General features: G+C 43.3%; 1 protein-coding gene across 2 annotated transcripts in view; it reads right to left on the bottom strand.

Moving 5' to 3' along the window:
• Positions 1–14,559, bottom strand: part of HID1 (HID1 domain containing) — a 66,038-nt gene extending 51,479 nt beyond the window's left edge. For both annotated transcript variants that reach the window (XM_085884631.1, XM_085884632.1), the window contains exons 1-7: positions 14,402–14,559; positions 9,512–9,661; positions 9,065–9,229; positions 8,817–8,948; positions 6,445–6,551; positions 6,117–6,233; positions 4,881–5,124 (exon numbers count right to left, since the gene is read on the bottom strand). In XM_085884631.1, the coding sequence (XP_085740757.1) occupies positions 4,881–5,124; positions 6,117–6,233; positions 6,445–6,551; positions 8,817–8,948; positions 9,065–9,229; positions 9,512–9,661; positions 14,402–14,467 (981 nt within the window). In that variant the 5' untranslated portion in view covers positions 14,468–14,559. The remainder of the gene's footprint in view (positions 1–4,880; positions 5,125–6,116; positions 6,234–6,444; positions 6,552–8,816; positions 8,949–9,064; positions 9,230–9,511; positions 9,662–14,401) is intronic.
• Positions 14,560–16,197: the final 1,638 nt, after the last annotated feature.

Below are 16,197 nucleotides of genomic sequence, written 5' to 3'. Positions count from 1 at the left end.
TTAAATAACCTCTACCACAAACAACACTGCCTTCAAAAGGCGTACAAGGACAGGACAACTTAACCGAAGCAAAAAGTCATTTTGACAGGAAAAACTATCTATCCTACCTGACAACATGATCCATGCTAAAGCCCTGCATAACAACTACTCCGTATACGTAACAATAACTTTCAAGCTATTTTATACAAGGTTACTGATGGACATTTTTATATTGGTCTGGCCATTGATTACCTTTCACCAGTTTAACAAGTCACACTTGTGGGCTTAAACTAAGTAGGGCAATTTCTAGACTTAATGCGAATAAAAATTATTTTGCTCCGAATATTGTACAATTTGGAATTGGATTTCTTCTGAAACTGTTGTGGAATTATTGCAAATACACTACGTGGCCAAAAGTATGCAGACACCCCTTCTAATTATAGTGGATTCGGCTATTTCAGCCACACCCATTGCTGACAGGTGTATAAAATCAAGTACACAGCCATGCAATCTCCATAAACAAACATTGGCTGGAGAATGGGCCGAACTGAAGAGCTCAGTGACTTTCTATGTGGAACCGTCATGGGATGCCACCATTCCAACAAGTCAGTTCATCAAATTTGTCCTGCTGGAGCTTCCCCGTTCAACTGAAAATGATGTTATTGTGAAGTGGAAATGTCTTGGAGCAACAACAGCGCAGCCGTGAAGTGGTAGGCCACACAAGTTCACAGAACGGGACCGCCGAGTGCTGAACCACATAGTGTGGAAAAATTGTCTGTCGTCGGTTGCAACACTCACTACTGAGTTCCAAACTTATTCTGGAAGCAACATCAACACAAGCACTGTTCGGCGAGAGCTTCATGAAATGGGTTTCCATGGCCCAGCAGCCGCACACAAGCCTAAGATCACTGTGCGCCATGCCAAGCATCAGCTGGAGTGGTGTAAAGCTCATCACTATTGGACTCTGGAGCAGTGGAAACGTGTTCTCTGGAGTGATGAATCACGCTTCACCATCTGGCAGGCCAACAGACTAATCTGGGTTTGGTGGACGCCAGGAGAACGCCACCTGCCCGAATGCATAGTGCCAACTGTAAAGTGTGGTGGAGGAGGAATAATGGTCTGGGGCTGTTTTTCATGGTTCGGGCTAGGTCCTTTAGTTCCAGTGAAGGGAAATCTTAAGACTACAACATACAATGACATTCTAGATGATTCTGTGCTTCCAACTTTGTGGCAACAGTTTAGAGAAGGCCCTTTCCTGTTTCAGCATGACAATTCCCACGTGCACAAAGTGAGGTCCATACAGAGCCTTGACCTCAACCCCATTGAACACCTTTGGGATGAATTGGAACGCAGACTGTGAGCCAGGCCTAATCACCCAACATCAGTGCCCGACCTCACAAATGCTCTTGTAGCTGAATGGGAGAAAATCCCCGCAGCAATGTTCCAACATCTAGTGGAAAGTCTTCCCAGAAGAGTGGAGGTTGTTATAGCAGCAAAGGGGGCACCAACTCCATATTAATGCCCACTAGCCGAAACCCCGTCACAGACGGCTTCCGTTCATTCAACCACCCTCACCAGCTCACCCACACTCGAGGGACATGGACTGGACAGTGCGTGCTTGCCGCCGCCTACCCATACCCCGCCCCTGCCCCATCCCCCCCCCCCCGCCTTCAATTTACTTACCCCCGCCAAAAATTTAATTACCCCGGCCTCGCCCCTTCACTCCCCCCTCCTGTCTCTTGATTCCCCGCCCCACTTTCCCCAGCCCCCTGTCCACCCCTTCACACTCAACCCCGCCTAATTCACCCCAGTCCCCACCCCATTTCCCGCCCCCGTCTCCCACTTTCAATTTGCTTACCCCCACCCAAAAATTTGCTTACCTTGCCCCCCCCCGCCTCTTCACTCCCTGCCCCCATCTCAACAAAAAGTGTTTATTCTGCTACAGAGTTGAAAATTGACTATTTCCACGATGTGCGATGCACTCTTACAGGTACGAAGTTTCTTTCAGTCAAGGTCACAGTACCGAGAAAAACGTGACGCGACCGCTAGGAGGGGCACAAAGTTGGTCCTTCAGTATTAATATATAGATACAATGTTTCTTGTTACATTTTTTGTGTCAGATTCACATTCTGAGGTAGTCAGCATGTGCAGAAGAGGGTTTTACACTGCAGACGCTATTTTCGAGGAGTGGAATTACACCTCTCAGCGCTAACGGTCTGTCGACGACAGACGTAATGACATCAGCGAATGACCGATGATGTCATGACGTCCTGACGCCTCTCAACGGTGACGTCACACGTCGCCATGTAAACGAATGTAAAACAAAAAGTGTTTATTCTGCTTCAGAGTTGAAAGTTGACTATTGCCACTATGTGCGATGCACCCTTACAGGTACGAAGTTTCTTTCAGTCCAGGTCACAGTACCGAGAAAAATGTGACGCGACCGCTTGGAGGAGCACAAAATTGGTCCTTCAGTATTAATATATAGACTAGCCGAAACCCCGTCACAGATGAATTCCGTTCATTCAACCACCCTCACCTGCTCACCCACACTCGAGGGACATGGACTGGACAGGGCGTGCTTGCCCCCACCTACTCATCCCCTGCCCCTGCCCCATTCTCCCCCCCCCCCGCCTTCAATTTGCTTACCCCGGCCCCGCCTCTTCACTCCCCGCCCCCCCAGCTATTGATTCTCCGACCCACTTGCCCTGCCCCCCTGTCCACCCCCTCACACGCAACCCCACCTAATTCACCCCAGCCCCCGCCCCATTCCCCCCCCCCGTCTCCCGCTTTCAATTTGCTTATCCCCGCCCAAAAATTTGCTTACCTTGCCCCCCGCATCTTCACTCCCTGCCCCCGTCTCTTCATCCCTCGCCCCCACCTCTTCACTCCTCGCCCCGTCTCAACGAAAAGTGTTTATTCTGCTTCAGAGTTGAAAGTTGACTATTGCCACTATGTGCGATGCACTCTTACAGGTACGAAGTTTCGTTCAGTCCAGGTCACAGTACCGAGAAAAACGTGACGCGACCGCGAGGAGGAGCACAAAATTGGTCCTTCAGTATTAATATATAGATGATTTTAGAATGAGATGTTAGACGAGCAGGTGTCCACATACTTTTGGCCATGTAGTGTATCTTCCATCAAAAGTTAAACAAACTAATTTTTATCCTCATTTATCAACAGTGGGTAAAACGACATCTTTAATTGCTTGCTTCATACCCTGTGGCAGAGGAATTAGCAGGTTATTTTATTTCTTTGATCTTCTTCTTTCGGCTGCTCCCGTTCTGGGTCGCCACAGCGGATCATCCGTATGATCCGCATAGTGATTTGGCACGTTTTACGCCGGATGCCCTTCCTGACGCAACCCTGGTCGCCTCTTACGACACAGGGATATGGTACACCTATTTTAACCGGGGTATACACCGGCCCAGTATACTGGTACTCATTTTATTTCTTTGATATTGATTGTATATATATATATATATATATATATATATATATATATATATATATATATATATATATATATATAAATATAATCTTAATTGTTATGCAAATAAACAAACAAAACAAAAACGACATTGTGCAACAAGGAAAAACAAGAAAGAACGACTATACTTGGAAAATCCCGAAAAAAAATTTGACCTCAAAAATAATTGGGGGTTAAATTCCGTGACCAAATTTTCAAATCCTCTTTAAATTTCAGGTCAATGAAATGAAAATTGACAATTTTAGAAACCTGGCCTACATTGACCTTTTGGCCTATGATGACCTTAAAATAATTGGTTTTTGAATAGTGATCAAATCTGCAAATCCTGTTCAAATTTCAAGTCGATTGGATGAAAATTGACAATTTTAGAAACCTGGCCTACATTGATCTTTTGGCCTATGATGACCTTAAAATAATTAGTTCAATTCAGTGACCTCATATGCAAATCCTGTTCAAATTTCAAGTCAGATTAAAATTGAGCATTTTAAAAATTACACCGAAGTTGTTGACCTTTTGGTCGATGTTGACCTCTAAAATAATTGGCTGGTTGAATTCAATGGCAAAATGTGCAAATCCTCTTCAAATTTCAAGTCAATCAGATGGAAATTGAAGATTTCAGAAACTCCACCTAAGTTGTTGACCTTGAGCCTACATTGACCTTTTGGCCTATTTTGACCTCAAAAATAATCGGTGGTCGAGTTCAATAAGTTGATATGCAAATCCTCTTCAAATTTCAAGTCAATCGGATGAAAATTGACAATTTTAGAAATATCGGCCAATGTTGACCTTTTGGCCTCTGTTTACCTCACATCGACTGTCGATCGCCTATCACAGGGATGGTAACTACCATCTCTGAAAGTTTCAGAACGATCGGCTGAGCAGTTTGGGGTGTAGGCGAGCGGACAGACAAACAAACTAACTGAGTCGATCAACATACTTGGCAAAAACTTTTTTTCCCCCAAATAACAAGCAGACAGACAGAAGAATGCACACCACCGTCACGACCAACCAATATACTTGAAAAATCGTCTATTTTCACAAATCACGTTTTTTTTTTTCACATATTTTCACAAAAGTACATTTTCTGCAAAGGAAGATAAAGAACCTTTCCTTTGTGTACTTTAACAGCAAGTGAACAGGTTATGCCAGACATTAGGGATGTACACCTATAATGTAGGTATGCCTTTCAAGTCACATCAGTCAAATCACTTGCCAATGTCAGTCTTGATTTTTTTTTTTTAAATAAAAATAAAAAACAGGAAAAAAAAACAAACAAACAAACAAAAAACTTGTGTTCAGTGGACTGAGTAAATACTCTGAATGGCATACCAAATGAAATCATGACTTCAGCTAGAAATGTTCAATCATCAAATTATTGAATGAAAAATACGAAGGAAATATCGATCCTGACCTCGGTATCATCAAGCTGGGGTTCATGGCCATCAACATTTTGGTTACGAGAAGATTCATCTGCTCCCCCTCCCCAGCCTGCTAGCGAATCGGAGTCAAGGCAGATGAGAAGTACTTGAATGGCCGCTTCAACAAGGGGTTCACGGGAGTCCCCAAAAATCAGGTGGTTGTAAGGAACGCCAAAGCCCACGGGATCGTACGCACACACCACGTTGAGTAAGGATGTGAAAAGGGGCAGTGCGTGCCTGGAAAATACACATTTTGTTCATATGCACTATAAATACAACATTCTGGGATTTCAAAAGTTAGGTGACATTTAAATAAGATAGGGCTGGCAGGATGGCCTCGAGGTATGCACACTCGCCTCTAAGCTATCTCGCCTGGGTTCGATTCCTGACCCAGCTATAAACTGTCAGCCCTGGTATTTCACAAGCAGGCGATTCATCAATGTGTGTGTGTGTGTCGTCCCTCAAATTGATGTGAAGCTGGCATCCCGTCTGCCAGCACCATGAGCAAATGCCAATTTCCTACCCTAACTACTGGTGGGAAGGCAATGGCAAACCACCCAGTATAACCGTTGCTCAGGCGGCACCAACGCTCTGTGCAGAGTAGGGTACATGAAAGAGAAAGAGAAAGACAGAGAAAGAGACATAGAGGGGACAGAGACAGAGAGACTTGCTAACAAGAAGCAAATATTACAAAGGGTTTCTTCACTGGAATGAATTACAACTCTCATGATGCATTCCACATCTAGTGCATTTTAACACACAGGGAACTTGTGACTAACAGACGATGAGATTTCATCTTTAACATGTAATAAAAGACCTATTAGATAAAATTACACGTTTTGTTCTACAGGGGAATTAAACAAGTGATTATGCTTCAGAACTACACAACCTCAACAACAAAAATGCAACGATTGTGGTGAGTACACATGCTCTGAATCCGATTCCGCCCCACCTCCACCTTGATGTAAAGACCGAACTGAACATCATGCATCATTCCAAATGTCCCACTCCACTACACTCCACACCACTCACATATGTAATATATAGATTGCCCCAAAGGAAGATTTCGGCCAATTTCCCATGAAAATCCAATCACTCGTTCATGGTATGAGCTTGTGGGAATAATTCTGGGCTCACTTAAATCGTTAGAACGAAACAACACGAACATTCTCAATGAGCTTTCTTTTCCAACAGCCTTGCCCAAGAAAGAAAGTTTAGACTTTTCCAACCTGTTCTCAGCAGAGCAGAAGAAGGCCACCCAGGGGTTTCCAAAGTTGGCATCATTGGAGGGCGCTTTGTAGATAGCTTCAGAGAAGCATGTCAGCAGCAGTTTCAGCAACTCCGTGCTACCGACAATTCAAAGCACAAGTTAGATGTGTATCACCCTCTGCCCAGCAGCTATGTGCAATCAACCAGGGAAAAGAGAAGGGAAAGGAGTGAAATGACTGGTCATCAAATAATGAGCAGAACGATGAGAGTATGAAGATTTTATGAATGGAATAAGAAATGTGAAAGGCTTTCCAAATCTTGCCATTCATCAGGGATGCAAATACATACCGATTGGAATCGTGCAGGTAGTTATGCGGAGGAGAGTGTGCAAATCCGACACCAGCTTCCCAGATGTACTCGCAGCTGTCTACAGCTGAGACATCCTCTGCAGTGTCCTTAGGAGTTTGCAAAGGTCATGAGCACATTGTACAGTGCAATACAGTATATTAAAATTTTCAAAAATCACAAAAACAAACTACCTCATAAAGCAAAGTTACATGGGGATTGGCATATTCCAGAGAATTAAATGATATCTGCATCTATTAATTATATATGATCCCCCCCACCCACCCCTTTACAGGAAGGAGGCTCATGGAAGAGCAGGGTGAATGAACAGTGGGACAAACATCAAGGGAACGAATGAACAAGAAGAGGAGAGCGAGGGGAGGAACTGAAACGAGTAAGTAAAACGGTTGTTCGGAAAAGGTAACGAGGGAAATAAAGATCATCATCATGGAAGGTCGTTCCATAGATGGGAGAAGTGAGGAATCGATGAGTTGAGGTGTGCAGTCAGCCTGGATTTTGGAAGTTGAAGCAGAAGGGGGTTGAAACAACACATGGTAGAAAGAGATTGTAGAAAACAGACGACCAACCTACCTCTGCAATGCATGAGCAACAGACCCTGTACTTTGGCTTCATGACTCCAATAATTCCGAGAGATTTAGATTCCACAGAATCCAGGAGAGACAGATGTGGTGCTGGGGGGGGAGGGGAGGGGGCAGCCCATAACGGAGAGCAGTATTCCATTGAACTATGAACAAAGTTCTTGTAAACTATGAGTAGCTCTGATTTTCCAATGAGAGACTTGGTTAACCAGAGGATGGCCAGTCTGCAACCAGCTTTGCAATGTGGTCAGCCCAAGAAGGTCAGAGCTTATGGTGAGGCCTAGAAGTTCAAGCGACTGAATTTCTTATTGTGGATGACCAAGAGCATAGATAGGTGAATCATAGATAGATGACCGGGACTGAATCAAAACTGACGATCAGACATCAGAGTCTTTGAAAACAGGAGAGATTAAATGTCAGAAAGATTTGACATTTGACATGAAAAGTTGTTTGTCACTCAGAGGATGGTTGATGAGCGTGGGAATTGGGTGTGAAGAAGTCAGAGGTCTTCTGTTGTTTCAGCTTCATCACAAATAAAACCTTAGTTACATCCGCCGTGCGTTGTGTCACAACAAACAAGTCGTAATTGAAGAGTTTGCGCCCTACAGCTGGTGCCAATAAACAGCACAGCACATCCAAGGCTTCCCTTGCCTAAAAACAACTGTGTATACATTTTGGAGCTTCCCCTTAGCATATTTAATGTCAAGCACTGTGGATTTCCCGGTGTTGTATTCCACTATGATGGGTTGAATGTTGAAGCCTGGCTGCAGTTTCTTCAAAATTTCAAATTTGGTGACAAAAGTGAGGGATATCGTTGGGATTCCTCCGTGTGAAAAGCCTGCAGCAAATTTATTTGGATTTTCCTCTGCAGGCAAATAAGGCACAATAAATACAACAAAGGGAATTCAACAATTACATGGTGAACAAAACTACCGTAGGACACAGAGCGCTGGTCCACGTCCCAGTACATTCTTGCACACAAACCACCGGATTATTCCACAACGTTTTTACAGATCCATTCTGGTTTATACCGAGAATTCTGTTAATATGCAGTCTGGTAAAAGCTAGCAGAGGAAGTGGATAAAAAAAAAAATCACACACACACACACACACACACACACACACACACACACACACACACACACACACACACACACACACACACACACACACACACACACACACACACACACACACACACACACACACAGTTTTAGCAATGGATGCTAAATGTAGTATAATTTCTGTCATTGCCCCGAACCCCTCCCAACATGAATGAATAATTACACATGTCATTTGAAACCTACCCTGTACATTCACAAACCCAAGATATGTCCTTCCCATCGGTGTTCAGAAGCACCTAATCCAGATACACAGTCCATTCGCTGATAGCGACCTGTCAGGGAGGTTTGTGTAGCACACGCCCGTCCACGAGGGCCTTGCACCAATCCACATGGTGGGGAGTTTGCACTACGAACAGCTGCCCGTTCGGCAAGCTGAGAAAGTTCTCCAAGTCTTTCATAGTGCAGACGTACTATACAGCTCTTTCTCTCGGGTACTTTTCCAAGTATTTTCAACTTCGTTTAGAGCTACTAACATGATGTACTATATTTTGCCCCAAACACACACACGTTTCCATGGGTTTCTGCGCATGCGCACTGAACATTCTGTGGCAGATTAGGACATTTTGAAAGTTGTGTATTCCCTACAACCACAAGCTGAATAATTCATATCAAACTACACACAAATAAACAATGAAATGATGACGGTCCTCACCACGCCGTGCTGCGTTATCAAATGCACAGTGAAGTCTGGACAGAACAGCAAATCAGCGATGGAAAGAAGCAACAACTCAGCAAGTGGACGAGCTCCTTCCTCACCCTCCTCACCCACGGGTTCACCTTCACTCTAAGACAAACAGACAGACATTAATCCGATTTCCCGATTCCTGTCATCGTAAGAAGAGACGGTTTTACAGTTCTGAATAAAAGCCCCACCCCATTGCTCCTTCCCTTCCTTCAAACCTTCACACGGCTGGGTAAAGAAGACCAGAAGAAGCCAGTCCAGTCAGGGTCTTCAAACACATATGGTAGGACTCGTGTGAGCAGGCGGGTTGCATTCAACACCACCTGCCGCTCTCGGTTACCTGGACAGCCCGTTGTTGCTCCTGTTGCAAGCTTTTCGACTGCCTGCAGAGTGGAGCAAGACAGCGAAAAAAGAAGACGATAAACATAATCATAAGATGTGAACTTTAGAAGAAAATAAAAAAGGGGGACGATGACACACTTGGATATTATATTATGGAAAAAAACTGAGATGTACAGTGTCATTCAATTCCAAGGAAGTTCATCACAATGCACTGAAATGCAACAAAAAGAGAGGTAAACCCATTACAGTGTTACTTCAGAATGACGTGTGGAGCGAAAACAAAAATACCAGCATACTTTAAACATTAGGTTTGAAGCTAACACCTTAAAGCAGAGAGTGGCCAAGTTTGATGGAGACTCCTCGCGCACAGCACGGATCTCAGCGGCTGGGACCAGCGCAAACACATCTTGCACAGGTGTGGAGGCATCCGCCCAGAACTGGTCCCAGAATCCATCATCTGCTGCCTCCACTGGCTGTACAGACAAACAATTTTTTTTTAATATACAGTATACCTTAAAACTTGTAAGCTCGATAGCCATAAGACAAGTCTCTCCTTGACAGAATGACAGCCACAGCACCAAAAGCTCTTACAAAGAAAAGAAAAAAGAAACTTTTGGCATGTGGAGTGGCCGTTCCACTTATCAAAGACATTTACGTAAACGTTCCAATGGCACTACGCAAGGGGCCAACGGGATAACTCATAGGGAGTAAACCCACCTGTGAGCTGTTGTGTCTCAGTTCCACTTCCAACCCGACTACAAACTGTTACCCTGGTGCTTTGCAGGCTGGGCATCAGATGGGACATTAAGCCAGAATCATGTCTGGAAGCATTTTCTGGGAGATGTTGAAGTGTATTTTGCAAACAGTGGGCCATTGTGTGCTGACTCCCGAACCAAACTCCAGACCCTGCACTAAAGAGCAATGGGGCTTCATGGCGGTCGGTCAACTTATAGCGGCAGTTGCAGAGTTCTGAAGATTTTACGGGGCTGGCAGGATAGCCTTGATGGTATGCATTACTCGCCTCCGAGACGTCTCGTCTGGATTTGAATCTCAGCCCAGCTATAAACTATCATCCTGGTGCTTCACAGGCAGGGCAACGCATCAATGTGTGTGCCATCCTTTTGGTGGCCGTTAAACTTGGTGCCCCATCTGCCAGCATTAGTTGGTGATGGCTAAAGATCCCACAGTATCCTTTGCAAAGAGTCGGTGAGTTGTCGCTGGCACCCTGATGGCACAAAGCCATCTGCTTCAGCAGCACCAAATCTCCGTCAAGAGTATATATGCAATCTCATCTGCCATCCTCGATTACACACCACAGAGGGGATCCGACATCGTCGAGAACGGAACTGTTTGTCCTGCTGCAGTGAGTTTCAGTTTTTATCTGATATTTTAGCCCATCAATGCACATTTAGGATAAGCCGACGATTTACGTCGAGTCCATTTGCGTTGTTTTGATAGAACTTCATGAACATGTTATGGAACAATCGTCGATTTATGTCACGCTTGTCCGATATAATGTCGTTCGAAATTTTGAAGTGCAGTGTACTTCCGTTTGTGCGATACCCTGGACGCATATCATTGTGAATAAACTGTGTAAATAAATGCTTTCATGTCCTTTGTTCTCCTTCCACGTTTACGTATTAAATACGCACATTGAGTTACTTGCACTCTGAGTGGTTCGAGTTGCCCTGATCACAAACGTCTTGAGCTATTAATCGTCCATTAATGAACATATTGGGTTCAGGACTATGAGCGTCGGCACGGAGAGCACCCCGCATCAGGCGCAGTGACCGCTCAAACCGCCATTTGTGTGCCGGGTGTGGGGGAGTACCAGCACGCCGCTTAGCCGGCTCACATGTCCCAACGAAGTACGGTGGCACCTGCCCTCCCTCCCTCCCTGTAGTTCCAACACTCTCAACCCCTACCATTAAATTGTCTACTTATTGTACATACATTACTTCAATCGTGTTCTGTATTAATCTGTTTAATTGTTGATTCTAATATGTACTTAATTGAAGGTTAATTTCAGTTACGATGACACAAAAGTTTCCCTTGCAATGCATCTCCCCATTATAACACGATGTGGGAAAATATATAATGTACAGTTTATGGGTTTCGTATAACGTCGCAGGTTTTAAGAATTCATCTACGGAGGTAAATCGGAGACTTGCTGTATTTCAATGTTTATTTATGACTTTCTTACAATTCAGCGTATTATCAGTAAAACAGAGGCAGTAAGGTTTTGATGTGGCTTTTCCACATGCTATACATTATGTACACGCCACTCAACTGTCAGCAGATTTCATCCTCCTTTACTTGGTTTGTCTCCAATATTCTAATGATCGTTTTTTTAATGAGGGTTGTCTTTGTATAACATAAAAAGCACATATTTCCATGAAAAGTGCATATGAATGGTGAACATACCATCCCAGGCATGTCTGTGTTGTATTTGTGTCCACATCATCTTAAACCCTAACCATTTAAAGTATAAAGCAGATGTGATTAAGAGAAAATCAATAGAAAAAAATATTAGGAACAGATGTGTACATACGTACACGTATACACACACACACACACACACACACACACACACACACACACACACACACACACACACACACACACACACACACACACACACACACACACACACACACACACACACACACACACACACACACACACACACACACACTGTTATGGTGAGCATCACCACGGATTATGTCTCACACGGTAAAACCAAATAATCTGTACAGAACAACCGTCCATCTGCCACCCAATCGATTGTTCCCGCTAATGCAAATAATTCAACCAGAAGGCACGTGATGTGATCAGCGGGTAAATTGAAGTGTGTGGAGCGCAACGAGCACTCCCCCAGTTTCGATATACATCCATCCATCCATTAGGACCATACTCTGTGCAGAATGTTGGTGCTGTCTAAGCAGTCTTTTTTATGTGTGTGTATATATATATATATATATACATACACACCACATAAAAATCACACATATGCACATACACCTTAGGTAATAGGCGGTATTACAAATCATCTTCCTTTATATTATTCATAATATAACAGAACCTTCTCAAAATTATGATATCGAGTATGATACGTTGTGATCAATAAAACTTTCAAAAATTTTAAATTGCATTTCCAAGAACGTGCCGCAGCACCGAATGTGGGCTGAGAAGGGGTGGGTGGGAGTGCCCGGAGAGCAGGAGTGCCCACTTGCAATAGTAATAATGAAATTATCAATTTTAATATGCAAAATACACAAGGATGAAAATAGTACAATATTTCATAATGGAGGTGTCAGGGGCATAAAAAAACAAAACAACCACAACATCGCTCCGGTGTATCTTTCAGTATCCACTGCAGTCCTTGGAAACATTCGGCCTGACCAACAACCATTTAAGCCTTCTTCATCTACCGACTACGACGTCACCAAATTAGCATCCATCCCAATGCAGACTGCTTGGGCATCCAGTTGAGTCTTTCCTTGAAACTGCTCAGCTCCTCACAGCTTACAATGCCTTCCATGTGCAGCCTGATAACATAAGCATTTGTTCGGGCTTCATGGTCTCTCTGTCTGTTTCTGTCTTGAAGTTGAAGCCGTAAATCTTGTCAGCAACAACTCTCTCGTTATTAGAGTGCCTCGAGTCTTTCCTCAACTTTACCTTTCAGCCATTTCTCCTCCAGGAAGTCATTTCTTCATCCCTTCCCCAAGTCTAAACTACATGCTCACCTGTACTCCTGTCCCACTTTTAATTTGTCTAGAGAACCCCCTCTACGATTGTCCTTTTGTGCTCCTCCTATCCAGTCCTTGAAGACAGCAATCCATCAACAACTCACATTGTCTAGCTACCCACTCATGGTGTTATGTACTCACCGTTCCTGCCCCCTCTGCTTGCGACTGATTAGATTAATTGTGATGCAATTTGACTTCTTGTCGTATGTTCACCTGTACCCCTCCTTTGCCTTGTTGGTTTGCTGACCTTACATTGTTTGCTGTTCAGTTCCTCCACGAGCCTCGGTCTCTGTATACAAAACTATTAATAACAAATAATTATTATTATTACAAATAATGAACGCGAAATAGCAACTGTTTGTAATTTCATCATTCCTTTTTTTCCAGTGCATCACAAGGAAGTCATCCATTCAATCAACCATCCAGGTCCCATTTATGATCTTTGTACCATCCGAATTATTATTGGACGCAACTCCCCGCTCCACCAGGATGCTTCGCGGCTTTTCCAAGGTGCACGCCATATTCCAGTAACCCCTCCTGGTTAAACTCCCAGAATCCAAGCTTACTGCCAAACTCAATCCTGTTGTTCCTCTTTTCTTGCTGACTGTGAACTGCCTTCCTGAAGTCGTTCAAACACACCCTTCATTCCACACCATCCTACATCTCTAACCATGCTCTTTTCTAATTCGACCCCCATTAACCCCACCTAAACCAACCTCACCTCATCTCATCCCTATCCTCTTTTCCTGTTCGTTCATTCCCTCGTTTTTGTTCCACTGCGTTCCCACGAGCCCATTGTCAGCACGTTTCCCTTTTACCCCTTATCACATCACTTTTAGTGAGGCTACATCATCATCATCATCGTCGTCATCATCGTCATGTACCACGTCCTCTGCAGTGGGTTGGTTTTGCCCAAGCAGTTACTGGACTTCAACCCCGATCAGGTCGCCACTCCAACTCAGGATGTCAAGGCAGGAATCTGTAATTTGCTCATGGTGCCGGCGATAGCTCGCCTACTCTTCACGAAGGACACCGTGGGATCTTCAACGCACACGGGACGCCGTTTAACATCCATCAAAGGGACGGCGCACACATCGATGAAGCGGCCTGTGAAACACCAGGACGGCAGTTTATAGGTGGGGCGGATTCGAACCCAGGCGAGACGGCTGAGAGACGAGCGTGCGTGCCTTCGGGCCATCCTACCAGGCCCGAGAACCGGAGAGGCCCGAAAATTATATTTATAAACAATATGAAAGTTAAACACAAACAACAAAATAACCAAAGCCGATCGAAACATCGCATCGGCCAATGGGCGATGATGATCAACGACGACAGACCGGGCGATGTTCGCACGGCGAGCGACAGTCACAAACACGTACGCAGCCATTGGGGACTTCAGCCCGGAGATGCCACCCTGGTTAGTCCCCGGCCGAACCTCGAAAGGATTCCCATCCCCAATGGTACCTGCGTTCGCGTTGTGAGCTGTATCACCGCCTTACGGAATCCAAGCTTACTGTCTGAAGCCCCCATGGCCGTCACAGACGCCACCTAGCGTGACGTCACTCCAGCACTTCCGGTTCCTCCAGCCACGTGTCCCACTTTTGCTGGCTGTTGTTGTTGTTGTTGTTGTTGTTGTTGTTGTTGTTGTTGTTGTTGTTGTTGTTGTTGTTGTTGTTGTTGTTGTTGTTGTTGTTGTTGTTGTTGTTGTGTTCGTGATTGTGGCCGTCCTCATAACAGAACGGACATCACTGTAGAGCGTCAAAAATACGTGGCCATCACCGGAAATGTATAAAAAAGGGCAGGTCTTCGAAGAAAACACACACACAAAGATTCATGAAGGTTGTAAGTGTTTTTTTTATTTTTTCCTGAAACAGAAAAGAATAACTATAAGTGATCAAGGAACTGCTTGGACCCCCTTGGACACCTGGGGATCGGCCTTCAGGGCATTTCTAGAAATATATATATATATATATATATATATATATATATATATATATATATATATATATATATATATATATATATATATATATATATATACATATATTAAACATTATAATTACATCCTATGCATTAAACATTATAATTACATCCTATATATTATAATTACAGTATATCATAAATATTAAACATAATTACATCCTATGCATTAAACATTACAATTACATCCGATACATTAAACATTATAATTACATCATAAATATTAAACATTATAATTACATCCTATATATTATAATTACAGTATATCATAAATATTAAACATTATAATTACATCCTATGCATTAAACATTACAATTACATCCGATACATTAAACATTATAATTACATCATAAATATTAAACATTATAATTACATCCTATATATTGTAATTACAGTATATCATAAATATTAAACATTATAATTACATCTTATGCATTAAACATTACAATTACATCCAATACATTGAACATTATAATTACATCATAAATATTAAACATTATAATTACATTCTATATACTATAATTACAGTATATCATAAATATTAAACATGAGAATTACATCCTATATATTAAAATTATAGTGTATCATAAATATAAACATGAGAATTACATTTTATATATTATAATTACAGGATATCATAAATATTAAACATTAGAATTACATCCTATATATTAAAATTATAGTGTAGCATAAATATTAAACATGAGAATTGCATCCTGTTGTTTATCCTTATCCTGGATGAGAATTGCATCCTATATATTATAATTACAGGAACCGGGTGTAGTGGCGTGCGCCTGTAATCTGGCTACTCGGAGGCTTGGGTTGGAGGATCGCTTGAGGACCGGGGCTCTGCGCTGGGCCGCGCTATGAGAGAGTGTGGGGCAGCCCGGAATCATGACGAAACTCAATCCTTATCCCTGTGTCGTAAAAGACGACCAGGGTTGCGTCAGGAAGGGCATCTGGCGTAAAAACATGTGCCAACTCACTATGCGGATCATACGGATGATTCGCTGGGGCGACCCTTAACGGGAGCAGCCGAAAGAAGAAGAAGATTGTTGCGAATCTGGAAGCCATGAACACTCAACATTCAGGTCCTATAGCTCAGTTTTTTTGATAAGTGAATGTGGATAGATAGCTCCCTTTCCCTAGTCTAATGGGTGAATAAATGTAAATGCGCTGTGAGTTACTTTGATAGTCAGGATTTTCTTTCATTCTTTACACCCCTCACAACTATGACAATGCCAGCATCACCTTCACCTCACTCTGGCCGACGCCATCGC

The sequence above is a fragment of the Eptatretus burgeri genome, chromosome 6 (genome assembly GCF_056783735.1).
Source record: "Eptatretus burgeri isolate ZD-2024b chromosome 6, Ebu_testis_v1, whole genome shotgun sequence".
Classification (NCBI taxonomy): domain Eukaryota; kingdom Metazoa; phylum Chordata; class Myxini; order Myxiniformes; family Myxinidae; genus Eptatretus; species Eptatretus burgeri.
The sequence above is the reverse complement of the archived record's forward strand: the minus strand, read 5'-3'. Positions and strand labels throughout refer to the sequence as shown.